Source organism: Lynx rufus, unplaced genomic scaffold (genome assembly GCF_022079265.1).
Source record: "Lynx rufus isolate CCGP_SWC_20201006 ecotype Redwood Valley unplaced genomic scaffold, mLynRuf1.p SCAF_5, whole genome shotgun sequence".
NCBI classification, from domain to species: Eukaryota; Metazoa; Chordata; class Mammalia; order Carnivora; family Felidae; genus Lynx; species Lynx rufus.
The window spans coordinates 45,358,745-45,386,134 of record NW_025814867.1 but is presented as its reverse complement, the minus strand read 5'-3'; the positions used below and the strand labels follow the sequence as shown (position 1 = coordinate 45,386,134).

At 43.5% G+C, this 27,390-nt stretch overlaps 1 protein-coding gene across 1 annotated transcript in view; it reads left to right on the top strand.

The window, feature by feature from the left end:
* Positions 1 to 1,797: 1,797 nt before the first annotated feature.
* MINDY4B (MINDY family member 4B) overlaps positions 1,798 to 27,390 on the top strand; it is a 36,397-nt gene continuing 10,804 nt past the window's right edge. The window contains exons 1-10 of the mRNA XM_047099366.1: positions 1,798 to 1,904; positions 2,140 to 2,167; positions 3,818 to 3,985; positions 11,876 to 11,995; positions 12,735 to 12,826; positions 15,598 to 15,763; positions 16,304 to 16,369; positions 20,724 to 20,794; positions 22,882 to 22,954; positions 23,548 to 23,709. Of these exons, the coding sequence (XP_046955322.1) occupies positions 1,798 to 1,904; positions 2,140 to 2,167; positions 3,818 to 3,985; positions 11,876 to 11,995; positions 12,735 to 12,826; positions 15,598 to 15,763; positions 16,304 to 16,369; positions 20,724 to 20,794; positions 22,882 to 22,954; positions 23,548 to 23,709 (1,053 nt within the window). The remainder of the gene's footprint in view (positions 1,905 to 2,139; positions 2,168 to 3,817; positions 3,986 to 11,875; positions 11,996 to 12,734; positions 12,827 to 15,597; positions 15,764 to 16,303; positions 16,370 to 20,723; positions 20,795 to 22,881; positions 22,955 to 23,547; positions 23,710 to 27,390) is intronic.

Sequence of the window (27,390 nt, the reverse complement as noted above, 5' to 3'; positions counted from 1 at the left end):
AGGAAATACCCAATATATGTTTATGAAACCCAACAGAACAGTTTATTGGTAAACTGTCTATTCACCGACAGAATTTTCTGTAAAGTAGGACATAGCCACAGACAAAAATACACAGATTTAATAATGATTCTTAAGAAAAAGGTAGCTACTCTCCTTTCTTGGTTTGGGGTTATTAAACAATTTAAATGGCAGATCCAGAATTTATTTTTTAATGTGACTTTCTAAATAAAAAATTCCAAGACATTTCTCATCATTATTTGAGAGCAAGGATCACATAATTTCTTTTTTTTTTTTCTATACTGGGACTGCCTAATAAATATTAAATACTGATGCTACCACTAAAACTATAAAATTATAAAGAAGGGAACAGTAAGGCTTAAAAAAAAGCATTTATGGCTAGAGAAGGGAAATAAGAAAGGAATTATTTATGCCTCTTATGTTTACAATAAAAATACGAAATCCGACATATATATATATATATATATATATATATATATATCCCCTCAGCCCTGACTACTCAAATCATAATAAATCCAAATAGCCTCTTTGCCTTGACCTCTTCACATTCTCGGGATTTTACAAAACTCATGGTCAGAAATGTTCAGAGAGAAAAATGACCTCCTGAGATTCAATTTTGATATTCAACCAAATCAGAGGAGCCAAAAACACTTTTACTGGTAACCAGTGTTTGTTTTTGATAAACACTATTATTCAGGGTTCTCCAGAGAGAGAGAGAGAGAGAGAGAGAGAGAGAGAGAGAGGAGAGACCTTCCTTTTAGGGAATTGGCTCACAAAAGAGTGGCAAGTCTAAAATGTGCAAGGCAGGCCAGCGGGATGGAGACCCAGAGAAGAGTTGATGCTTCAGTCTTGAGTCTGAAGGCTTTTTAGAGGCAGAATTCCTTCTTCCTCCGGAGACCTCACAGTCTTTTCTCTTCAGAGGTTGATTGGTTGAGGTTCAACCACATTTTGGAGGATAATCCACTCGACTCAAAATCTACCATGTAAATGTTAATCACATCGAAAAAAAAAAAATAACTTCACAGCAACATCTAGATTGGTGTTGGACCAGATTGGTGTTAGGCTGGCTTCCATAGCCCAACAAGATGACACATAAGATTCACCATCACAACAATGGACATTCTCTATTATGCCGGTTTATTGCAGCTACATTTCATACAGCCAATAGCACGTGACATAATTTTAGACTTGTCCCTGCAACGAAGCAAACCGGCCCTTTTTCAAACTGTGTGCAAGACTTCTGCGTACTAAACCCTATGCCAAACATCTGTTGGACAGTTTCTTCCTTGGCCTGCATATTATCCAACAGTAGTTAATATGGTTTTTAGATAATCAGCAGAACGGCTCTTACCCAGCCCTTGGCTAAGTATTTCTGTACCACAAACACTTCCACAGAAGCACGACAGCACAAAGTACTATCACATTTCACCAGGATGGTATCCTTCATCAACTAAATTATCCCAATTGCTTTGATACAGAAAAAGTAATTGCAATCCTTTGGTTTATAAGCGTGTGTCTCAGGTTAAACGTTCATAGCATCTGTACAGAGAACAATAACACAAAGTATTCCACCTCGAATAAAAGTTTAATCGTGATCTGATGGCAGGGGCTTACAGAGAGCCCAGAGCAGCATCCGTGTGGTGTGACCTCGATGGTCCGAAGAGGCAGAGCTTTTCAGCTCGCCGTCCGCAGAGCCAGCGTCTTTCGTCCCCTCTGCCAGACCTCTCTCTCCCAAGGAAACAACTCCCTTCTTCAGTTCCCCGCATTACCCAAGGGACTATGCAAGTCTCGGACCAGGAACAAAGCTCCCGGGAGCTGGATTTAGAGGAGATAACTAGGAAAATCTCATTTCTTGACAAATGGCGGGAGATCTTTAGTTACCGCGGGTAAGATGTTCTTGTTTTCTCGTTTCTCTAGAACCAGAGGGATTTCTGGTGTGTAAGCAAGCAATCAGCTTTTATGTTGTGCTACATGAGAAGTCTCCATTATGGGTTTACATTTAAGATGCTTCGGGTATAACCATTTGTAGAGAGACACTGCCCTAGCAAGGTTGGGTTTGAGGAGGTTTGTGGGTTGAGTAAGAGTGAGTAATTTCCTTGATGTTTTCTCTTTCATTTACAGGTTGGGAACCAATAATGCAACTCCTCAGGTAATTACTTTTCTCAAAGCCAGTGTGTTTTCCTCTCGTTGCTTCTTCAAACAATCACATTAACAGCATAATCTGCATTTATTTTACGCACAGAATGTCACTCAGGCACCCAGCATTTAATGTGTGAACACATAAAACTAGAAAGCCCTTTGAAATATTTTCTCATGCTTTCTTTTTTCATGAAAATCCCTTCCTACTTTTAAGAGTACTTTTCATCACTAAGAGCACCATATGGTTATTATTTTAGAAAAAAGTAATACTAGAATCTAGAGTTCTTAAACTTGTGAAATAACACTAGGTTCTGATAGCCAAACGCTTCAGTGTTCGCGAAGAAAAGTGATTTTGAAAGTAGCCATCATCTTTATTCCGCTTCTGAAAAACTGTTTTCCTTCATCATTTTCAAATAAGGGAAAGGTGACCGAATTCAGCTGTTACAAGGTATTTTAAAATCTGTTATACATTATAAGATGAAAGATATCTCATGTAACCTGAAAAGGTTAGAAGGTAATGAACTTGGTATTTCAGATATTAATTCAGTCTCTGAACAAACACGGCACAAAATATTAGGGTGATTTTCGCATCACTAATATATGATAAGATCAAACAACTGAATTGTTAATATTTTAACGGTAACGCTAAAGCATCTTCCTACAAGTGACCTGTAATCAAAAGCCTTATTTGTGCTAAAACTTTCTTAACCATAGTCTAAATTAGAATCAGGGAGATAATGCTTCCATTTTAGTCCTGGAAGCATTAAATGGAAATAGCTACCATTTGGGAGAATAGAATATTCAAAAGATAAAACAATCTTTGAAGGGAAAAAAAATTATAAATGTCAAGTTACGCTTTATACAGGGTGAGGGAAACCCATTGCCACAAATGTAAAGATTTTCTGTTTGATTTACAAAATGCATCATATCCCAATAGTCGTCTGCCATTGGGATGCTGTGTTTCTGAGATAAGAGAGCATCTTTGCCTCTAGGAATCCAGAAAACTAAGAAGGCAGTTTCCTTCATGTTTTAGCTACCAACAGGGCAGATTTGTTTCATGACATTAGTATAGAAGTTAAGTAAACTGGAAGAAGGGTTGATTCTAACATATTTAAATGCCATAAGAATCAGTCAAGAAAAGAAAAAGTAGATTTTTTTTTCCTTAAAGGGAGGGGATGGATTTTTTTAAAGAAAAAAAAAAAAGATTATACTCACTTCTTAGGGAGCAGGAATCTGAGAGAATTAACAGGAGGTAGCCTGACTTCCTTTATCGGCCAGTTAAAAACACAATGAGAAACATCGCATGTAGACTGGAAAGATTCAATGTTTATAAAATGTTGTCTTCTCGAAATAAGAGACAGTGACATTTACATTTTTCTCTAAACATAATTTCAAGTCAAGGTCTTGATAGCATTAATTATGTTTCCATAGTTACATTTAACCTCTCCCAGCCACATAAAACTTGTGAGAAACCCCTTTGACACAGACACTGGGATTTTCCTTCCTCTTTTATTGCTATTTATCACCATTTTCAGATGTCTTTCAAAGGGACACAATATTTTCTGAACACTGATTTTTCAGAGAAAAAGAGAGAAGAGAGGGAAAACAGGTCGTCACCAGCTCTGTTTGCTTTGTTTTTTGGTGGTGGCATTTTATACAGAATCATGACGGCAACCACGTATCAGCTGATGAAACTGAAAATGCAACAGGGATACCTCAGCCCAGGGGACAAGGACATTTGCCATCCAGTAGCCTTTGTTCTATCCCCAAACCCTCTATCATCTCTTCAAAATCAGCCGGCTCTCCTATCTCCCTGGCAATGGCCACGGTAAGTATAGCTTGTCAATTAAACATGAAAGGAAACGTAATCTTCCCCCAACAACAAGGCTGGGGAATCTTATCTCCTGTCATGTGACGGTATTATTGAAGATAAGACTACACACGGTTGTTATTGGTAAAGGGAGAATATAATTAAAATGACTTATTTATGGTGTTTTTCAAGGACACTGGTGATGTTACAGTCTTTTCCTCCCCAACTCTGAGAGTCTCTCTATTCACTTCCTTTGTGTGACAATTAAATTTGAGGTAGTGAGGGAGTTAATTTCAAATAAGTCACTCTATAGTGTGGGGTAGGGCAGGTGACGAGTGGTATAAACAACCATGCATAAAGCCATGCAGCTGTGTAAGGCAGGACCCTGTCTGTGCATGGGCAGGAGGGAGGGAGGTGAAGCCCTGTGCCGGGCCTGGGCCTGGGCAAGGAGCTGATCTCAGGAAAGAAATGTTTTCTGGGGCTGCCGAATAACATCCAGGTTTGGAAAGAACCTAAGGATCTGGAAGCTACCGATCCCAGGGACCATTTGCTTAGTTCCAAACCTGATGAGTCAGAGCAAAGACCCCCACCAGCCGAGGCACAGACCCAGCTAGGAGGCAAACTAGCAGCATCTCATTGGATCAAACAGGACAAGGCTGGAGGCAATGCCTTGGCAAATGTCCGAAGGCCCAGCTGTCAAGGTCAAAGAGGCGTGATTGGGCACTGGGGAAGCTAAGGCACGTAACAAGCCAGGGGAAAAGTACCAGCTAGGGTGAGAGATTCCTTCAGTTAGATTGCACCCAAGATAACTCTTTCAATCATAGTGAAACTCACGGCTTCTCAGGACCGTTTTCCCACATTTACCCTGTCCCTTCAAACTCCACACTACATTCTGGAGCCTCAGGCAGAGACTTTTCCTGGGGACCCTAAGAACAAGAATTGGAAGAAGCACTTCCTTCCTGAGGACATGCCACCCTACACCGGGGCAACCTTGCAGAAACCACCGAAGACTAGCTTGGTCACATGGGTGAGGACCAACAACACTTGTCCTACAGTTAGGCCCGTCCTGTACATCCAGTTCCACAGTCTGTGCACTGCACACAGGGTCCCTGAGAGGGATGAGTGGGGACTAGAACCCCTTCTGGGGAAACCACACGGTCTCCGTCTGCTTTTTTTTTTTTTTTTAATGTTTATTTATTTTTGACAGAGAGACAAAACATGAGCGGGGGAGGGGCAGAAAGAGAGAGGGAGACACAGAATCCAAAGCAGCCTCCAGACTCCGAGCTGTCAGCACAGAACCTGATGCGGGGCTCAAACTCACAGACCGCGAGATCATGACCTGAGTCGAAGTCGGATGCTCTACCGACTGAGCCACCCAGGCGCCCCTCCGTCTGCTTTTTAAGTTGGCTCTGGCTGTAGTGTTTCCAACGCTGAATATAGCCTTCCCTTAAGGTCCTCAGATGGGACATCATCCAATACAGGGTCCCACGTTCTTTTTTATCGTGCATTTCCTCACAGGCTTCATAGGGCGACTCTCTTTCCTGTCATATTTGCAGTATAAATGTACTTAGGGGCCCACTGTTCTTTCTCATCACAAATCTCTCTGCCTCAATCCACCTTCCCTCTTTTGCTCAAATGCCAGATGTCACAGGAAGATAGGTCAGCAGGCCTCTCATGAGATGCTGCATCGGGTCATTGACCTCACAGCCCCTGGACAGGGCCTTAACTTGTGTCTCATGTATCTAGTGAATGGCTCACATTTCAGGGAATGAAGACAGGTAATGAATACGTCATCCTGTTAGAGTCTCCAGCCTCAGTGGTGATTCTGCCTAGAGTGGACTATAGCACCAGACGTTAGAGTGACTACCTGTATTTTAATGGATGAGATAATGTTTTTAACAAGCAATCTGTAATAAAAATGTATTACTGGCTCTGTAATGAATTTCTACGGTCATTTTAGAATTTACACACAGTGGGACAGTAGGCCACCTTGTCTATGAATACAAGACAAAACTATGATGGCATATTGGCATTTGCCCATATAGCTTACAGAAATTCTAGAAGGCTTCAGATAATGTAACAGTGCCAGGAAAGAGTAGGGCAGGAGACACGGTGGGAGGGAGTTTTCCCTCAGCATACCTTTTTGTACTCTCTGGATTTTGAACCATGTGAATGTGCAATCTATTTTTAAAAACTCACATAGAAATTTTAAAAACAGGAAAAAAAAAAAAAAAAGCATTCGCAGATGTTTCCAAAATCTTCTGGTTTCTCTTTATACTGTGGAAGCAAGAGAGTCTCGGTCTGAGACTTCTCTACCAACACAAACGTGGTGTGATTGCAGACCTCCCCCATAACTTTTCCAAGGTAATTCTCTCCCTCTGGAAGAGCCTGGGGGACAAAAGAATCAGACCACTGTAGCCTGAACCCAAGTCGATGGAGTGTTAAGGAAGTCCCAGAAGTGGAGATAATCGATCTTCTTCTTAAAAAAAAAAAAAAATTTGAATTTATTCCCATTATGTGGGCCAGATGATAGTGTGTCCTTTAAATAGCAGTAGCATTAATTAAACACACCCTGGGATTTCGAGATGCTGAGCCTTGGGATTCTGAACACGTGGATTCCAGGGGGGCGATTTGGAAGCCTGACCAATTCTAATCGAGGACGTTTCAGCCGTGCAGCTGCCTGGCAAATTATCAGAGCTACTGAATCCTAATACTCACTTGAGAATGCCTTTTGTTGTCATTCTGCCATTCTCCTTTCCCTCCCTGTTGAGGGTAGGGATGCATGGGATTTCCTGACTTGAGCACACTCACTCCTTGCTGGGATTCTGCTGAGAAAGGAGGGGGTGGGTGAAGCACCCTACGAACCTTCTCCCTCCCCAGCTCTTTTATTTCTCACCCTTTGTTGCCCCATTTCTGACACTGCAGCCTTCTGCCTTCCCCCAGCCTAACATCTTACCATGTGCGAATGCCGGCCAAGGCTCCCGGCCCAGGTAAGGTTGTGGAGAAGGTAAGCATCCTCCTCCCCTCTGCTCTTCCCCCAGCACCTCCCCGTCCTTACCCCAAACTGCCTGCCTTCCCTCCAGGGCAGTTTCCCACCCTCCTGCCCAACCAGGCCCTTCTCCAGAACCCAGCCTGGAACAAAATCCCTTAGCCTCTTTTATCCGCAGTCAATAAACAAACCCCTGGTGTCTTTGCAATACCATACCAGCAGGATGGTATTAAACAATGCAATGCCGGGAGATCAAAATATTCTGGCGGAGCCCCAGAGGAATGAAGCTCCAATGGAGGATGATAGGTAGTGGGGTGGCTTTTTGGAAGCCTGAAGCACAGCCTGGTGCCCCAGCCGAAGGCCTGGCCAACAGTCAGACCTCAGGAGATGTTTGCTTAATTAATTCACTGCTCTGGACAATCCCCTAGAGCCACATCTCAGTGCAGGGCAATGGGTATCACCCAGATGCTCCTTCAGAGGCACTCCACCCTTCCCCAACCTGCTTTCTGCCAAGACTGACCTGTAGGGACTCCATCACTAGGGCTCCCTCCTCCTCCGGCTTCCTATTGAGTTTGAACAATGGGAGCCTTAGAGGGGGCCTGGAGGGAGGAAAGGGAAAGAAGACAGGCTGTGCACAGCTGGCAGAATCCCTCTCCTCTTCTGGAAGCTCTTTCCCCAGGACTCTGTCCTTTCTGCTTCAGGTCCCCCCTCCTCCCTCCTAGCCCCTCCAGGTCTACGGGAGATACTGTTGCTAGCTGTGGGACCCTGCGCCGGCCACTGTGGTTTCCCCACATGCAGTCCATATCTTTGTAAATAGTCCCTGTTTTAAACTTTCCTCAAGTTAATTATCCTGACTTGAGCGTGCCATCTGTTTCCTGCTGGGACTCTTACCATACAAGTCGAAAGGCTTGCATTTGGGTGCTGGAGCTGCCATTTACATACACGTAACCGCTCTGTGTCCCAAAGCGTTTCATTGTAAAATGAAAGGGCTGAGTTAGATTGTTTTAAAAATCAGCAACTACTTCTGACCAGCATGTTGTGCACCCGGCACTGTACCAGATGCTGAGGAATCCATGGTGAACATGATCAAGCCAAGAATCTAACCACTCTATTTGACAGGCTAGGAGAGAAACGTTTCTTAGGTTTTGCTAACTCGAAAGTCTGATTCCATGATGAGCCAGTAATTTCTAAGGAAAGAAATGATGTAGAGAAGAAGCTTCAGAAAATTATTCTATCTCAGGTTGGGGGTGCGGACAGGTGCAGAGGTGGGAGAGGACAGGATGGGCAAGGTTGTCACAGGGAAAATCTAAGCCCAGGGACCAGAAAAAAGGCAGTCAAGGCAAGGAAATTAAACACATCAGGAAGAATGATCCAGGACCTCTGTCTTCGGGGGTGTATGTGTGTGTGAGTGTGTGTGTGTATGTGTGCGTGCGTGTGTGTGAGCATGTGCATGTGTGTGTGTGAGTGCATGAGTGTGTGTGTGTGTGTATGTGTGGGCATGCGAGATAATGATCATCATTATCATCATCATAGCAATCAGGAAAGAGTTATTCATTACAAATCCTGGAAAACTAACAAAGTGAAAAGAGAAAAACTATAAACCGTGCTTGTGTTAAATAATAATGATCATTTCAGTCATTTATTAGGACCATTTACCATTTGTGTCCAGTTACCAGGCAGCACGATGACATATGCATATTACTGAATATAAGCCAGGCTAATCTCGTTAGAAATTATATTTGATATGAAAGTAAACGTTACATAGGTAAGATGAGTCACCTTTATTGTCACACTGGCCAGTGGGTCTGGCCTGAGAGGCCTGCCGCCTCTCTGTTCTAAGTCGGACACAGGTGCATCTGGATGGTGACACTCCCTAAGTCGGAAGTGACATCCAGCAACCAAAACAGGAGCTTGGTTTGGCTGGCAGAGTTGTTTTCATTGAATCTGAATTCTAAGCCTTCTTAGTCTCAACAGTTTTAATCTCTCACATTTATGCACGGCTTCCCCTCCCCTCCTCCTGCCAGGCTCTGGTCTTTTTTCATCTGTGGTGGGGCTCTGTTCCCTACAGCATTCCAGGGCAGACAGGTTGTGTGTTCATAAAGGGAGAACACCTTGCATTTAATCAGCACTTAACGGTTCCCAAAGCCCTTTTCCATATGTCTTCCCATTCAATAATAGCCGTGATGTGGGCCGAGCAAGGGTTGACCCCATTTCAGGATAAGCAAATAAAGTCTTACAGAGGATGGGCAATCAGTCCAAGTTCATGCGGTCAGTGAGGAGCAGAACTGGGCTTCTCCACACAGGAGTGGGGAGTGCTCGGTCTTTCTTCTGTGCTGTGCAGCCTTGATGTCACTTTCAGTCTTCTGCTGGGGATGGCCTGGGTTGGTGGCTCGTTGGCCATGATACACATCGAGTCTGTGTCTTCCGGGAGCCGACTCTACGCCCTTCTACTCCCTCTCCTTCTCTTGCTGTTGCCCTGAGCCACAGAACAAACCATTTGTCTTCAAGTGCACTTCTGGGCTCACACTGAAATGCACCTGCCTCTCTTTCTTTGTAGAGACAATCTTTTCTTTCAAGGGGGGAGCAGAGGTGGCCAGGAAATAAACTCCAGCCACAGAACCAGATCCTGGTCTGACAAGGGGAGAACTTTCCAGATGCTCACTCTCCTGCATCTGTCCTTATTAGAAACCATTAGGCTCTGGATAAATTGGGCTGATCCTTCCTTTTTGCCAGAGTCTCCTCGTTCCTTTGAACCACCCCCTGTCCTTGGACACTCTGGGTGCTCTCTGTGTGTGTGCGTGCATGCGTGTGTGTGTGTGTGTGTGTGTGTGTGTGTGTGTGTGTCTGTGTTTGCAGGTCTTCTCTGTCCAGCCTCCCCTCCATTATAGGAAATAGGTCATTATGTGTTCTGTCCCAGAGTGTGGGATGTGTGCCTCTGCTAGAGCATGGCTGCTTTTAGGGATACGTTATTAAGTGACATTAAATAGACTGAGTCACCTTCTTCACTGAGCCCTTCTTCATGCTGGTAGGCCCTGAAGAAAGACTCTAAGTGGTGCACACGTTCACACCTCTTTAACACTTCCTACTTCCTTTCTTAATTAAATAGAATGTGAGCTCAGGCAAAGCTTTCATAGGCGATAGTTTCTAGCATAAGTCAATAACATTGTTTTATTTCCATTATTTTTTTTAAATATGGTGATTTATTTTTTTTAAATAAGTGATTTTGATTCCCACTTAAAGATGTGACAAGAAGTGTCCCTATTAAATAAGCATTTTTTAATTTATAAAAGAGTAGCTCAAGCTAATGAAAAATATTAATTAAATAATGATTGGCCCACAAAAAGGACAGCAATTACAGGATGACACATACTTGTTTTTAAATGCTTATGTATTTTTGGGAGAGAGAGAAAGAGAGAGAGAGTGTGTGGGAGCAGGGGAGGGGGAGGGGGAAGAAAGAGGATCTGAAGTGGGCTCTGTGCTGACAGCAGAGAGCCTGACGCGGGGCTTGAACTCACAAACTGTGAAATCATGATTTGAGCCTGTAAGATCATGACCTGAGCAGAATTCAGACACTTAACCAACTGAGCCACCCAGACACCCCAAGGATGCCGCATACTTAAAGCTGGGGAAGCAGAGAAGTAGTGTTGGAATTTGGATGCAAATTCCAGCAGTTTCTACCACTGGGTACTTCCCTGTGGAAGGAGGATAATAAGAGTACCTACCTCAAATACTTAAATTAACATAATGAATGTAAAGCACTTAGACCAGTGTGTGGTACATAGAAAACACTCAATAAATGCTAGATGCCATTGGCCAGGCTAGTTCAAGTGTAGCTCTTCCATGAAGCATTCCTGAGCTCTTTAGTCAGAAATTCTCCTCCCTCTGTTCTCTCAAGGTACTTTTTACTTTGGAACTTCACACATTCTATCTTGTACACAGTTGCGGGGTATTAGACTTTTTACATATCTATACCCCACATAGGTAGGACCAAGCACATGCTAAGCAATTACTATGCCCCTGATTGTGGATGGATTCCCCTTTCTTCACGTATTTGATTTATAAAGGCTTGTTTTTTCTGGGAAGCCTTAGAAGACCCTCTCCAATCTCAACGTGCTATAGGATATCCAGCAAAACCTTAAAAATTGGGGGGCAAGAGGACAGAGAATGATTGTTTAGTATCATTTAAAAACAATCTTTTTAACGTTTATTTTTTAAGGAGAGAGAGAGACAGAGCGTGAGCAGGGGAGGGGCAGAGAGAGAGGGAGACACACAATCCGAAGCAGGCTGCAGGCTCTGAGCCATCAGCACAGAGCCCGATGCAGGGCTTGAACCCATGAACTATGAGATCATGACATGGGCCGAAGTCGGACAGCTAACTGACTGAGCCACCCAGGTGCCCCTGTTTAGTATCATTTAAATCAATATTGTACTCAAGCTAGAAACAGAGTCCTGTGTGTTTCTCTTTCCTCGAGCAAGAGAGAAGGACTCAAAGCTGGGGGAGGCGAGCACTGCAGGGTCATGGCTGCAGATGGGTATCCCGGATGCCCATGACATGGATCGTCAGTGACAGGAGGCAGAGGGGCAGAGCAGTGGCCCAGGCCGGACTGCAAAGCATAAAGGAGAGATGGCTGGCGATGGAAGGGGAGACAGACACAAGGGAAAAAATCAGATGGGGACAACAGGGCACAAGGTTAACACACTGAGCCTTCGGGATACAATAGTCTAAGGGAACCTGGTGTGAACCTTTCACACAAGACTTTACAATTACAAATAGAGGAGTAGGGTAAAATGTAAACCAGGATGTAGGGAGGGGACAGGCCCACCTCCACAATCCCACCACCTTACTTAAGGCTGTTAGATGAAGAATGTGTCTAAGAAGAATCATCTTTGTTTGAATCATTTCTTTCCCCTCTTCTCAGAAGTTACGGCAGAGCCTCTTTGGAAATACTATCCATGTCTTCAGCTATGACTGGAAAAAGGCCTATTTCAGGTTCCATGATCCTTTTTCTGACCTGGCTTTCACTTTGGAAGTGGGAAAGGTAATAGTAAGTAAAAATTTTTTTTAAAAAAATCCTAATCCCGTATTCCCTAGCCATGTTTCCTTCCATCTTTATCCATATGAATGTATGTTTTCATTACAGTCATTTGTCAAAGCATATTTAATATAATTTAACATTTAGCCTTAAATGATACGAGACTATTTAAAATTACAATTTACTGTCAGGGTTATAGCAAAGTCTCACAGTCCTTCCCTGCTGTCGCACACCCTGCCCTCCCAAATTCGAGGTTTCCTGGCTCTTCTCTCCAAGTTCTAAGTATCCCTGAGGATTTAGAAGGCAGGAGGAGATCCAGGAGCTTCTTTCTGGCTTGTTTAAAATCTCAGTAATTCAGGTCATTAATTACTAGTCACACAGAGATTTCAAAGACCAGCCAAGAAGTTCTGTACATCCTACAAATCCAAAAGTTTGCTATGAAGCAGGAGCATAGCGAAGGTAGGGTGGAAGAGGACAGACGTCCCCAGGTGCTGGTCTATTGAAGCTGGTCAGTGAAGATTCCGGCCCAGCCATGGCATCTGACCACAACCCACGTATGGAGTACAGTGTCCCTTCACTAAGCTAAGGGGATGCTGTATATACCAGGAGGGACAGGTCAGCAGAGAATAGGTCACATCCATTTCCCAGAGTTCTTCTTTGTCATATTGGCCCCAAGAGGTTCCATTACGGTTGTACAGCCTGCCCCCAGCCTCACACACCTCACTATTTATCTTCCCCGTTTCAGGGAGGTGCCCGAAGCATTCAGATGGCAGTTCAAGGATTCATCATCAAAGACTTGTTGTTTACCAGGAAGGGAAAGGACTGTAACTTTCACAGGTAAGAGGCCTAGAAGCACTTCTCAGACACATTCCTCATGTCACAAGAACTGTTATGTGCCAAACGGTCATTACGGAAAATCCCCTGGGTGACCTCAGGAAGTAGACTTGCCTCACGAGACGAAAACGGCTCTGGTTCTCCCAGACGGACGGGATTTTGTGATTGCGGAGGACTTTCCTGGAGTCACTCTCAATGTTTGGTTGCAAGAATAACGTTGACAGTTTTACTGCTCCACTGCAGACCTTCCGGTCAGCTAAAATGATGCCCCTGGTCTCAGGTGGGCTTACTTGAAAATATTTGATGGGAAGCCCCAAACTGACAACTTCAAGGAGGAACAAAAGGGGTGATTTTAAAAGCCCCGATAAAGCCCCGATAATTCTCCTATTTAACTAGGCTAACAAAGTACTGTGTTTGGTAGTTGCCTATTCAAGAAAATCGGTTCAGATTACTTTACTTAGAAGTCAAGTCCCTATCATGGGCAAAGCTCTATGCTTGATATTAGAAAAAATATAAATAAGTAAAGGTATATATCTGCCCTCAGCAGGGTAAGTTATCACTCAAAACAGGAACTAAATGTATAATTTATTCTAAGGTCATGAATTGCCAGTTTCCTGAAAAGCAGAGCCAGAGATGAGAATTCTTTATGCAAGTGATTTATGAAGGGAAGGCCCTGTTGGAGAGAAAAAAAAAACAACATTTTTTTTTTACCCCTCTAGCTTCTTTGGCTAGTCTAATAATTAACTTTACAGAAGACAGATTAATAGGAGGAAAACAAACACGAGCTTAATAACATGTATACCTCGGGGCGCCCAGGTGGCTCAGTTGGTTAAGTGTCCGACTTCGGCTCAGGTCATGATCTCACAGTTCGTGGCTTAGAGCCCCGCGTTGGGCTCTGTGCTGACAGCTCAGAGCCTGGACCCTCCTTTGGGTTCTGTGTCTCCCTCTCACTCTGCTCCTGCCCCACTCACGCTCTGTCTCTCTCTCTCTCTCTTTCTCTCTCTCAAAAATAAACATTAAAAAAATTAAAAAAAAAATAACATGTATACCTCTTGTATACATGGGAGAGACCTAGGAAGTCTCTGTAATTCCCCCAATAGCCAAAGGCATCACGTTAAATACCATCTTTAGCTAAAGACAAAAGAAGATGTTGGGGGTGGGGAGTCAGTTATGGGAGATTACAGGGGAAAGCGAAGTGAACAAGCATAGGGTTGTTTTGCACATTAAGTCTGTGCCTTCTCCACTGATAAGAGTTTCTAGAGATTTAGAGCCATCCCCCTCTTCCCATGAGGACATCCCCTTACAAACGGAGATTTCTCCTATAACGTCTTTTACAAAAGGGCAACTTCTATTGAGTTTTCGGACCTTCTCTTGAGTCTGTAATTTTTTAAAAATAACCAGTTTAAAACAGTCCACATGCCAAAGTGGCATCTTGGGCTGGCAAGATTTGCTCCCCTTTGGGCCTCAGGAGAAACCTGGAAGAGTGAAGGAAAAGGAGAGGGAAGGAGAAGCTGAGGAAGAATGTGGTCTCCAGTGACGCCCAGCCTCAGTCTGATCCCATGAGAGCTCTAAAGCCTCAGTGGCCCCATTTTCAAAGAACAAAGTGGGGGCCTTTGTACTTCCCACCTCAGCCGGGCACTGGCTTTGACCCGCTCCATGAAACCTTCCAGAACTTTCTCGGTCCCAAGTTCTGTCTCCTTCTTCACTCTCAGAGCATTTCGTTTTATTCCCATCCACCTCCTCAAATTAGGCTTTTAGACTATGGAGCACTCCTTGTTTCTCATTTCTGTCTTGCCACGGAGGTAGCGGGATTATAGAAATCATCGCTGCGTCCGTTAATAAACCCCATCACGTGCTTCTCCATAGGGACAACAGTTGTCAGTGTTAAATATTTAGAAAACAAGCAGAGCAAAGGTCTACCGCATAAAGATTGGCTCCCGTTCCCTGGGAAATCCTGACAGCCCAGGATTGCTCCAGAGAGTATAATGCTTGAGGGCAGGGAGTCAGGAACCAGCCTGCCTGGTGTAAAATCACCACTCTACCACTTTCAAGGTGAACGACTTGAAACGATTGGGGACCAATTCCTCAACCTCTCTTCCTTTCTTCACCTCTGAATCGGCAGTAATAGTAGTATCTACTTCACAGGGTTGTTGTGAGGATTAGATGAGGGGACAGGTATGAAGTGCTTAGAGCAATGCTGGGGACAGTGAGTGTGCCTGCTATACAAGTCAGGATGGGCACCATGAAGCGGGCCTCCAGTGCCGCGTGGGACAGACATGATGGGGGAGCACAGACATGGCGAGCACATTAAAGGCAGACAAGGGCATGAGAAAAGGCATGGAGGGGTGATACAGAAAATACGTTCAGGGGACTGGTCCATGCGGGGCAGCAGGTTTGCAGAATGGAAACCTGGGAGATAACACTGGACGGGGCTGCACTTACAAAGGGTCTGTGTTCCTGGGTTAAAACGTTTGGATCAGTCTCTGCTGGAGTTCGGCGAGAGGACAGCGGTGGGGACTCCGGGGGGGAGGGGGTAACTCACAGGGTGGGACTGGCTAAGATCACCAAGAGAAATAGTACGCTGCTGTGAGGATGCCACTGCCAGTGACAGAGTGTAGACAAGGCCCTCTGCGACCGTCTCACGGGGTGGGTTGATGAAGGAAGCGAAGAGACCCATCTGGTATGCAGCAGGGGACTTAAAAGTGGAGGCACCTCACATTCAGCTAGGTGACTGTCCATGCCAGTGTTCTCATACCCAACCTCCCATATTGCAGTTTGTGTGCAGTCAGCAAACAGGAGCAAGAGCAGGCCCTGGCTGCGGCACTGGCTGGCATCCTGTGGGCGGCAGGAGCAGCTGAGAAGGCCACCGTCTGTCTTGTCACTGAGCACACTTATGTCACCTCCAGTCCTGACTACTCAGGCGATGATTTCACAGAGCGGGTGAGTGCACCCCTGCCCATCCTGCCAGATAAAGGGCCAATGAAACCTGAGAGTATTCTAGATTCAACATGGAAATGAAGGCAGAGCCCCATCGATGCTCCTAGAAGGGTCAGATGTGGCCAAAGGCATCTTCCAAAGAGGTAAGAACCAAGAGTTGGAAGTGCCTGCTGTGAATTTTTCCTTCCAGAATGCACCAGGATCAAGAATATCCCAGACCCGAAATCATCACAAAATGCATTTCCATATCCACTGTCTTCAACATTGCTGAATTTTACCTATTAAGAAAAAATATGTTTATGGCTTTACTGCTCAAGATATCACATTGGTTTAAAACTAAGGACTGTAAAAGGGAGGCCGGTAGCCATCCACTTTCACCATGTATGTTTCACATGGCCTTGTGTAAGATAATCTGTCAGGTTTCAGCAAAGTGATTTTGCAATGAAACAAAAAGCTCCCTTGAGGAAATAACAGTAAGTTGACATCTTATAGATGTAGCTTTCATCTTCCTTTTCATTTTTATCTTCTATTCTTGATTTATAGCTCCAGCTGTTTGAACTTTTAGAGAAAGAAGCCACTGAGAAATTCATCTATGATCATTTACAATGTGTAAGTGTTTAAGTGTTGAGATAATCCCTTTATGTTGAACTGATCTTACAGGAAATCTTCTTTCTTTTACAAAGTGTACTTCTAATGATGCTTATTAAGAAAACCAGGTCATTTTGAGAGCTAAGAAAGGGCCGAATGAGAGAAAGAAAAGCCCGCCTCTCCCTCCCCACAGCCTAAAAAGAGGCCAGATCACACACAGGCCATTCACAATTGCCTCTTTGTCCTTGGCTAATCAAACCCAGAGAATAATACTATAGAGGGCATATGCCAAGATTTCTTTTGTGGGAAGAGAATACGTCAAAGCAGTCTTGCCTCATCTAATGGATGAAACACAAAAATGCTAGACAACTGAGGCCCTAGTCTAAATTGCCAAAATGACCACTCACATTGGCTCCAAGGAAACGACTTCTAGTCTGAAAAAGGTGGCCCTGTTTTACCTCTTCTATCAGCACCTTCCACACAATGTCCTCCTGGCAATAATTCTTCCCAACCTCCCATGTGGGGACAGTGTCGGTGGAATATCTAAGGTGCTTTTTTAAGATGCCTTTGCAGAGAAAGGAATGAAAGCTGATTTCTAAAGAATTAGAACCCTACAGGGTAAAAGAAGAAGACAGTTAGCAGGGTAACCATGAAGCCATACAACGGTGGATTATATAGAAGGGGGAAATGGGGTCCATGAACCTCACTGCTCCATTCCTCCCAAAGGCTATAGAGGTAGAAAACTTGGGCATGAGTTCTCAGCCACACATTGGCCATACATTCTTGGTTAAACTAGTCACCCCAGGACTACCTCCCCCACCATCTCATATGTCTGTGTGGTAGGCAGAGGAAAGCCCCCCACCCCCAACTTCCCCACAAGGATGTCCATACCCTACCTTGTGGAACCTGTGAATTTTATGCTTTATAGCAAAGGGGAATTAAGGTTGCTAACTCGTTGACTTTTTTTTTTTTTAATTTTCAAAATTTGTGAGATTTAAGTATAGGTGACCTACAATGTTATATTAATTTCAGGTGCACAACAGAGTGATTCAACAACTCTGGGTGCGTTACAAAATGCTTTAAAATAGGGCGAGTATTCCAGGTTACTCAGATGGGCCCAATGTAGTCACAAGGGTCCTTAAGAGGAAGACAGAAGAGGAAGTCAGAGTGTACGATGTGAGGACAGTGTTGCCTGCCGCTGCTGGCTTTGAAGATGGAAACAGGGGGGACACGGCCGCTAGAAGCTATAACAGGCAAGGAAACAGAGCCTCTAGCAGGCCTGCTGACTGCTCCATTTGGGCTCAGTAGGAGCCATTTTGGACTTGTGATCTCCAGAACTGTAAGATAATAAATTTGCATTCTTTTTTGTGCTTTTTTTTTAACTTTTATGAAGTTTTAATTCCAGTATAGTTAACATGCAGTGTTACATTCGTTTCAAAATTTCTATTATTTACGGCACTAAATTTATGGTTATTTTATAATATATATTTATATTTTTAATATAAATGTATAATTAATATAAATTATATATAATATACATTTACAATAAACCTGTATAATGGATTTTAAAGACCTAGCATGAAATATTAAGTTAGAAGCCTGCTTAGGGACTCTGTTGTGGGCAGATATTGAATGGAGTCACACAGATGGAGAGGACCATGTAAGTAATGAGCCTTCCAGCACAAAGAGGCAAACCCTTTCCTTTCTGTCTTCCATCTCCTCAACTCAGACCTGGGGCAGTCTGATTCAAAAGGAAGGTCCCCACATCTGCAAGGGATTCCTTAGTGTCGCCGGAGTTGAGAATCAGAGGATCAGAGCTGAAACTCTACACAGGCTTGTTCTATCAAAGGCTAAGAGTCAAGCTGGAATAAGTAACAAAGGCCTTATGCAGAGATCGACTGTACGGTGTGGGTGAGCCTGACGTGAGAGCTGCCCGGGTCAAACAGGCCCATGGTGACTATTGCCATAGCCACTCTGAGGAAGCGCTGGCACCGTTTCCTCAGTGACGGGGGCACTTGATGGCAGGTTCCATCAAGGGCACTTGATACTCCTCTCAAGGGCACCCCTGACCAGGGCCCGCACATTATGATGTGCTTCACCGAACCTTTACCAAACCCCACTCACTCTCAAAATGCACCCATTTTGAGGTCCCATTCCTGTGTCCCATCTTAAGACAGAAATCCCAAGACAGAGGTCTGAGGGCTACATGTGGACAGTAGACCTAAGTTTATGGGTTGAATTTCATCCCCCCAAAAGATATGTCCCCATGCCTGTGCATATGATGTTATTTGGAAAAGAGGTCTTTGCAAAGGTAATCAAGTCAAGGAAAAGTCACGCTGGATTAGGGCCGGCCCAATCCAGTGACTGGTACCTTTACAAGAAGAAGGACACTTGGACGCAGACAGTCATGTGGGGAAAACACCATGTGATCATGGAGGCAGAGCTTCCATGATGGGATGTGTCCTACAAGTCAAAGCACTCCAAGGATTGCCAGCAGCCACTAGAAGCTAGAAGATGCAAGAAAGACTCCTTCCCTTCCGCCTTCAGGGAAAGCACGGCCATGCTCCCACACCTTGATTTCAGACATCTGGCCTCCAGAACCGTGACAAAATACATTTCTATTGTTTCAAGCAATTCAAGTTTCTGGTAACTTGTTACAGCAGCCCTGATACACCTATCATATGTGATCTGCAGCATTAGTCCACCCAGTGTTGTATTTTTAAACATTTGACCCAGCCACTCTTCAAAAACAACCAGAAGATTCCACATAAAAACCTGGATTTTTAGCTTTTTCCCAAAAGAATCAGAAAACCTGGCCGCACTGGGCCTATATGCTGGCACATTCTCAGTTAGCTGACGTGGGGGCAGTGATTTCTATTGGACAAGTTGTGATAGGCTGAATGATGCTTCCTACCTGGTGAAAGGACTTTGAAGATGTGATTAAGTCAAAGACCTTGAAATAGGGAGATTATCTTGAGTTTCCTGCGGGGGGGGGTGGGCAATTAATAATAAGAGTCTTGTCAGGAAAAGTGGATGACGGGAGAGAGAAAGTGGTGTGACGAGGGAAGCAGAGAGAGAAGAGGGATCACCTGTAGGGTCACAATTTGGGGTCATGAGCCAAGGATAAGGATGGCTTCTAAAAGCTGGAAGAGGAAGTGAAAAGTCTTCCCCACAAAGCCTGCAGAAGAAACATAAGCCTGCCAGCAGTTTGAATCAGACTCATGAAGTGGCATCCGTGTTGGGACCTCAAACCTCCAAAAGTGGAAGACAAAGAATTCATGTTGTCTTATGCCACCAAGTTTGTGGTAATTTGTTACGGCAGCAACAGGAAACGAATACACCAGGGTCCCCAATGTGCCTCTGGACCCACTCTCCTCATTTCTCTGACACTCTGTAGCACACCCATTTGTGTTCCTGTCTGATGCCTGTGGCACCGGAATTTGTTCCTGCCTGAGGGTCCTGCCCCTGCCAGGTCACAGAGAGTGATGGGGACAGGTTAATCCATAAAAGGGAAAGCACCTGCATTTTAGCAGAAGCCTTCCCAATACAAGGCCTTTAAAGGAGATGCTTTAACCCTGGGAACCTTGAAAGCCAGCCAAGGAGCTTCTTTTCAGCAGGCAGAATATTCACACAAAGCTAAGACCTGCTACCTGAATGTTAGTTGGGCAATTTGGATTTGATCCTGGAAATCACAGGGCACCTTTGGAAACTCTTGAGCAGAAAAATAGCCTTCCCAAGAAAAGAGAGAGGGGAGAAGTGCCTTAAAGAGGGCCAGATAATAATTTTGTTGTGGTTCTAGCATGTTCCAAGAACTGAGGTAGGTACTGTGCATTATTGTCATTTAACTTTTGCAACAAAGCTGCAATTTATCCGCAATTGCAGATGCGGTGATTGAAACTCAAACAAGTTAGTAAACTAGGAGTAATGGTAGAACTGGTTTTGAACCTAGATCTGTGTAAGTCCAAAGGTATTTCTAGAAATCAATGAGGAGGGAGAGATGTCCCAACCAAGGAGAGGCTGGGAAGGGGGCCAGCCAAGAGCACACCAAGGGTCTGGGCTGGGATGGATGCTGGAAAAATGGAGAGGAAAGATACACTACATCTTAGCCATGATTTGAAGACAATCATGTGATAGAAGTGGAGGAAAGAAAAATAGGTCGAAAAGCAAGAGAATGACAGCACCAAGGGCAGACCTTGAACAAGCAAGACAAATGCATTCGAGAGTGAAGATGGCCTAGGGAAGCTGTCCTATCAGCCGGAAAAAAAAAAAAAAAAAAAAAAATCTTGGGCTATAAATCCTCGAATTCATGCCTGGAGATATACATAGCTGCATTGCTTTTAGGCAAACATGCTTTTGTTTTGTCCCCCCCAAACAGTTCAAAGAGGAAGGAGGCCATGGTGTCATCTTGTTTCTTTACAGCCTGATCTTCTCCAGAACATTTGAAAGGTAAATTCAACAAACATTTGCACAGGTATTTCCTATAGCTCTGTGATCACATACGCAGCGTACTCTTACATCGCAAAATATTCTCATGCCCTGTTGGAAACCTGAGTAGTTTTTCCCAGTGGCTGCTCTTCTGTTGATTCATCCTTTTCTGTAGTCGGTTTGGCCATATTAATGGGCGGGTGGATGTCGTCAGAAAGGTTTGAATCTGCTTTTCTTGTACAGTGGTGGCTTCCTTCTACTTGTGGTTATAAATATTGACGGATAATACCAAAATTTATTTGTATAACTTTCATAATAAAAGTATTTTATTATTTATATGCACAATAAAATATACCCACAGGTATTTATTTTGTCTCTATGATATGCAAAGCCCCTTTCTTGGCACAATGGGAAATACAAATAAAAGAAGAGATGGCCTGACCTCCTTCAGGGTCCAATCTGGGAAAGATAGGAGTTATACGTAGAGATACTGGGTATGTCACAGGGGGTACTTAATGTACCAAATGATGTGTAAAGACGAGGAGTCTGGAAGATTCCAGAGGAGGAAGGGTCACCAGTTGATAGACTAATCAAGGAAGGCTTCTTAGAAGAAGTAGACTTTCTTTTGGGCTCTGAAAGGAAAATAACCTTTCAGAGAATCACAGAGAGATAGAGAGTCTCTAGAAAGGAAGAGTTACAAGCCCTGAAGCAAAAATCTCCTAACACTTGTCTTTTGCATAGCATCATCACATTTTTGTGGTCTGTATTATTAGCTGCTTAACAGTTTTCTGTAAATCAACACAAATTTAAATATTAACTTCTTCCTAAACATTAATATCTTTTAAATCGTGTATTTGTTGTGCTAAAGAAGAATGTATTAAGCACATCCACCACACGGTTTTTTTTTTAATTTTTTATAACATTTATTTATTTTTGAGAGACAGAGAGAGACAAAGCATGAGCAGGGGAGGCGCAGAGAGAGAGGGAGACACAGAATCTGGAAGCAGGCTCCAGGCTCTGAGCTGTCAGCACCAATCCCCACGCGGGGCTCGAACTCACGAGTTGCGAGATCATACCTAGGCCCAAGTCAACGCTTAACCGACCGAGCCACCCAGATGCCCCCACCATATGGTTTTTTAAATGCTCATATCTACACCACCTAAAATCACGCCACACTTAAGGCAACACTGCCCTGAATTACATCTGATGCCACCAAGGCACTCACCATGGTGGACCCAAGCTTTTAGTTCTTACTCAGGAAGGGCATGACTCCAGAGGCGCCTGGGTGGCTCGCGTCTGACTCCTGATTTCAGCTCAGGTCATAATCTGACGACGGTTCATGAGCCTGAGCCCTGCATCAGGCCCTGCGCTGACAGCGTGAATTCTGCTTGGGATTCTCTCTTTCTCCCTCTCTCTCTGCCCCTCCTGCAGGCTCTCTTTCTCTTTTTCTCTCAAAATAAACAAACAAACTTAAAATTAAAAAAAAATTTTTTTTTTAAATAAAAGAAAGGCATGACTTCAGTCCTGTGAACAGGTTCCTTGAAGAACACTTTACAACTCATATACCAGAACTCAGCACCTCTCCCTAAGCGAGAGCAGGAGCCACATCCTGCCTGGACTTTCTATCGCCTGGGGTGGGACCCCAAGCCCCGGTCCCTGGTGAAATAGTAGAGGCAGCCCTTCTGCAGTCAACAAATGGGCTTACCCCCCAAACTAGTATTTTCCACTTGAACAGTCTGTTCAACTCTGTCTTGAGCCAGGAGTCTCTGTGCCACTACCCTAAGCCAAGGGTCCCTTGTCACTCAGAGCAAACAGTTTCTCCACTGAGCCCAGCACCCACACAGGGATCCTAATGTGTGAGATCTGTCACTTCACCCTTCTGCCTCACCACCTGTCAGCATCCCCCAACTTCACCCATAGCTTTTCCCATCACCTCTGCAGCCTGGGTATTAGAAGCTTTTCCGGTGAGAGACGCAAAGGTGCAAGGCACATGGGAGGGACAGTGACTAGGTAAACCTAATGTTGGGAGGTGGAAGAAGGAGAGGCCGTGGGTTCCTGGTGCGGTCACTGTCTCTGACTGAAGGCTGATGGCATCTTGCATCCTACAGGCTTCAGAAGGATCTAGATGCTTCCAGCACTCATCTGTTACAACCACATGCTGGGGGCTTCCTGTGCAGGCAGGTAGGTTGAGAGGCTTTGTCTTTCTATTATAGAATCTGAATTAGGCTTTTTTTTTTTCTTCAATTAAGCATATTCGCTCCCCAAGTGAAGAGTGATTGGATTATCTTTGAAAGACTAAGAAGATGCTAATGTGAGTTTGCTCTCAGAGTCTATGTTCCAATTTCTATTTTACCTCTGAGAGCCCCACATTCCTGACGTTTCACAGACCTGTTAGGAAATATCTTGACAGGACCTACCAGGAATCCCTAATCATGGAAAGAAAAGTACTATAAAAACATCTTTGCTTATTGCTTCTTAAATCACAAGTATGGAAACCAGAGTTTATAAGAAATGTAAAGGGAGGAAGGGCAGTCAGATCTAAGTGGGGCCCGTGGGGAGTTATTGTGTATGGCTCCAGAAACAAAGTCAACAAACTTCTGTTTTAACCCTACCAAATGTTTACGACATGTTTTTCCTGAGTTATGTATTAGGTGATTTCCATTCTTTTAAGTAAAACTGGTGACTTTGCAGTGGTTATTAAAAAAAAAAAAAGAAATTAAGGCCTTTTGTCATTGCTACCTAAAATATAAATATTTGTAAAATGTGCCAACTAGGCAGTTTTGAACATGATTTTAACTGGAAGAGCAAGTCCGAATGTCTTCAATGGCTGTCAGAAAGGAAAGTCTCAAGAAATATTGCACGGGGTCCTGACCCGCAGTGACGTTGGTTATTTGTGGTGGGGTAAGGACACCTCAGAGGATGACAGGCTTTCACAGGTGAGTGTGTTTTGATTCTCAACCACACAGCCAGAGTGTCAATATTTTGACTGTTTTTTAGGGTCATTATTAAGGCAATGAAAACCTGAGCTAACTTTTTCCTTCACTTATTCCTGCACATCTCCCACCCCCCACATAAATGTACACCGAGAGACTTTCAGAGTCTAAATGTAAATATCTAAGTCTACTGTACTTGTGTCATATTTTATTTTATACATTTTTATGCACATAGAGGACAGGTCATACAAGTAATATGCAAATAATTTTTTGAAAAACAATACTTGAAATATAACAAGATAAAGGGAGAGTCCCCTTTATCCCCACCCAGCTTCCGGCTTCCTTCTCAGAAATCAATACTGTCAGCCACTGATGGGTATCTTCCCAATCCTTCATTTATGCAAATGAATGCATATTTTCTACCTATTGCTTAAAGATTAAAAAAAAAATCACTGGGGAAAAAAGGGGGCCCCCTCCTCAGGAAACTCTTCTCAAGAAGATTTCCAACTCAAAGGATTGACAACCTCTGACAACCAGAAAGTAGAATGTGCTGTTGGAAAACATAACCAGAGAATTAAGTAAGATGTGATTCTGCAAAAATAAACAGGAGAGCGGGTGAGAAAGCAAACATACCCACCCCAAACCACAAATCAAAGATGCTCCTGTGATATTTTCACAGAGATCTTCATCCTAAAACCCAGGGAAGGCGAGGCAGGTTCTGTGAAAAGCGACACTTCTCTGGAGTGGCCATGAAATTAGCTAGGATGTAATCCAATATGATGGTGAAAACGTCCCCAACCTCTCCCAATCACCAGCACTGAATGAGGGCCCTGCTGCTCAGTACCTGCCTGTCCTTCACTCTCCCAGTTCAGCTCAAAATCCCTTTCGTGTGCACAGGACTCCACGCTTTATAAGATCCTTTTATATCCAGAGCTTTGCTAGTCTTTCCCACTACTGTTGGCTCCAGCCACAATGCCTTATTCATGAAATCCATATGTCGTTACGCCTACAAAGTCATGAGTCTGATGTCATCAGAAAAGCAGAGTTTGACCACAGCAGAATTAAGTACATTTTGCATACAGGCGTGTTTAAAAGTTTGCTTATTATTCCTTGAGTTTGAAATCTAGGCCTATCATAGAAAAACGAGAAGTGACAGATAAGCTAAAAGTAAAAGAAATGGACCCAGTCCCATCACCCAGGGGTCAATCCTTTCAGAAATGCTCCCTTCTCTTTTTCTTTCTTATATAAATATGTTCTATTCTACTCTTCTGAAATCTGCTTTTCTCATTTAACACAAATATCTGTACATACAGTCAGTGAATGTATGTCCTTCATTATATTTAATGGATGCAAAGAGTTCCACCATATGATTTTGAAAGGCCATACTTTGAATATACCCTGGACAGAGATGGGATTTGTTATTGTTACAAAATTCCTAATCACTTGGTCCCAGATAATCTAGAAAGTCCCCTTAGAATTTGATACGTATACTAAATAGGAAAACTAAGCTACAAATAAGGGACTTACAGATTTCGTTTTACATATTTTTCTTCTTTTTCAACCACGCATGGTCACTTAATGTCCGTGGTCGAGCACTTTGTACCCATCCTAGCCCGATAATATGCCAAGACTTAGTTTGGAGAAAAATGGAGGGGTACACGGAGGACAAGTTTCAAGGAATGGGGGCACAAACACCACAATAGTAATTTTACTGCTTTGTTTATTATTACAAAGCTTTTTTCTGCTATGTCACTATATTCTTATGATCAACTACAAGAGTTAAAACAGTGTTTCTCACATTTCAGTCATTTGAGTAGGTAATTCACAGCTTTGTCATATATCCACACCTGCTCCACACTCTATTACTTGATTAATATTTTTCTTTAAATCAACTCACTTTAAAATTTTAAATGTAACCTTTTCTGCAGCGGTAATATAAGCCACAGACTTGACGTATGATTTTGTTTCTAATACATATTTAAATAAATATTTTAAAAAATATTTTTAATGTTTATTTATTTTTGAGAGAGAGAGCGAGCGAGCATGAGGGGGGAGAGGCAGAGAGAGAGGAGGATAGAGGATCCCAAGCAGGCTCTGCGCTGACAGCAGGGAGCTGATGCGGGGCTTGAACCCATGAACAGTGAGATCATGACCTGAGCCAGTTGGACGCTTAACCGACTGAGCCACCCAGGCCCCTATATGTTTTGTTTTAACGCTCATCCCTGTGCCACTAACTTTCCTGCCACAGGCCACCAATTGGCACTTTGCCACACTTTGCAAACCTAGCATAAGAGTGAAGGAGTTTCTGTAACACGTGGGAAACAGCTCTGACCAGAAACCCAGGAGACAGGGTTGGAGGCTTTGCCCCGCCATCACACGGGTGTCACTTGGACCAGTCACTTAACCCCTCTCTAAGCCTGTTTCCTTATCTTACAGTAGTGTCCCAACACCTGCTCTGCCACCACAGGACTGAGGTGAAGAGCGAACAAAATCATGAATGCCAAAGCCTGTTGGAAAGGCAAAATGACCTATACACGTATAAATCTACAATAGGTGATAACGAATGACACTATAGTGCTTTATTTGGCCACATTCACTCACCATCTCCTAACTGTGAAGCTCTGTGTCCAGATATGGTGATGAGTCCTACGTGAGCCAGTACCTGTAAATACACTGATTACTTTGGGAAGGATATAGGCAATAAATGCTAGAGAACAGCGAGCTCAACACTGGTTGCACATTGAAATCACCTGGGGAGTTTGGGTTTTTTAACTGACTTCATTTTTTTGAGCAATTTTTTTCCTCAACAAAATTAAGCAGAAGGTACAGAAACTTCCCATATACTCCCTGCCCTCACACATGCATAGCCTTCCCCATTATCAACATCCCCCACCAGAATGGCATACTTGTTACAACTGATGAGTCTACACGGACACATCATAATTATCCAAAGTCCATAACTTACATTACATTACAATACTGATGTTGTATAATATATGGATTAGGACAAACTTATAATGACATGTGTCCACCATTATAGCATGATACAGAGTAGTTTCATTGCCCTAAAAATCCTCTGTGCTCCAGCTAGTCATCCCTCCCTCCCCCAGCCCCTAACAGTAACTGATCTTTTTACTGTGTCTATAATTCTACCTTTTTTCCAGAATGTCATATGGTTGGAATCACACAGTATGTAGTCTTTTCAGATTGGCTTCTTTCACTTAATATATAAATTTGAGGTTCTTCCATGTCTTTTCATAGGTCAATTGCTCATTTCTTTATGGTGCTGGATAGTATTCCATTGGAATATTATAAATAATATTTAATTGACTAAATAATATTCCATTGATGTGTCACAGTTTATTTATCCATTCACCTACAAAAGACATGTTGATTGCTTCCAAGTTTTGGCAATTATGGGTAAAGCTGCTATAAACATCATGTGCAGGTTTTTATGTGGACTTAAGTTTTCAATGTCTTTAGATAGATATTACGGAGCATAATTGCTGGACACATGATAAGAGTGTTTAGTTAGGGTAGCTCAGTCAGTTAAGCGTCCCAACTCTTGATTTTGGCTCAGGTCCCATGGTTCATGGGTTCGGGCCCCGTATCAAGCTCTGAGCTGACAGCGTGGAGCCTGCTTGGAATTCGCTCTCTCTCTCTCTCTCTCTCTCTCTCTGCCCC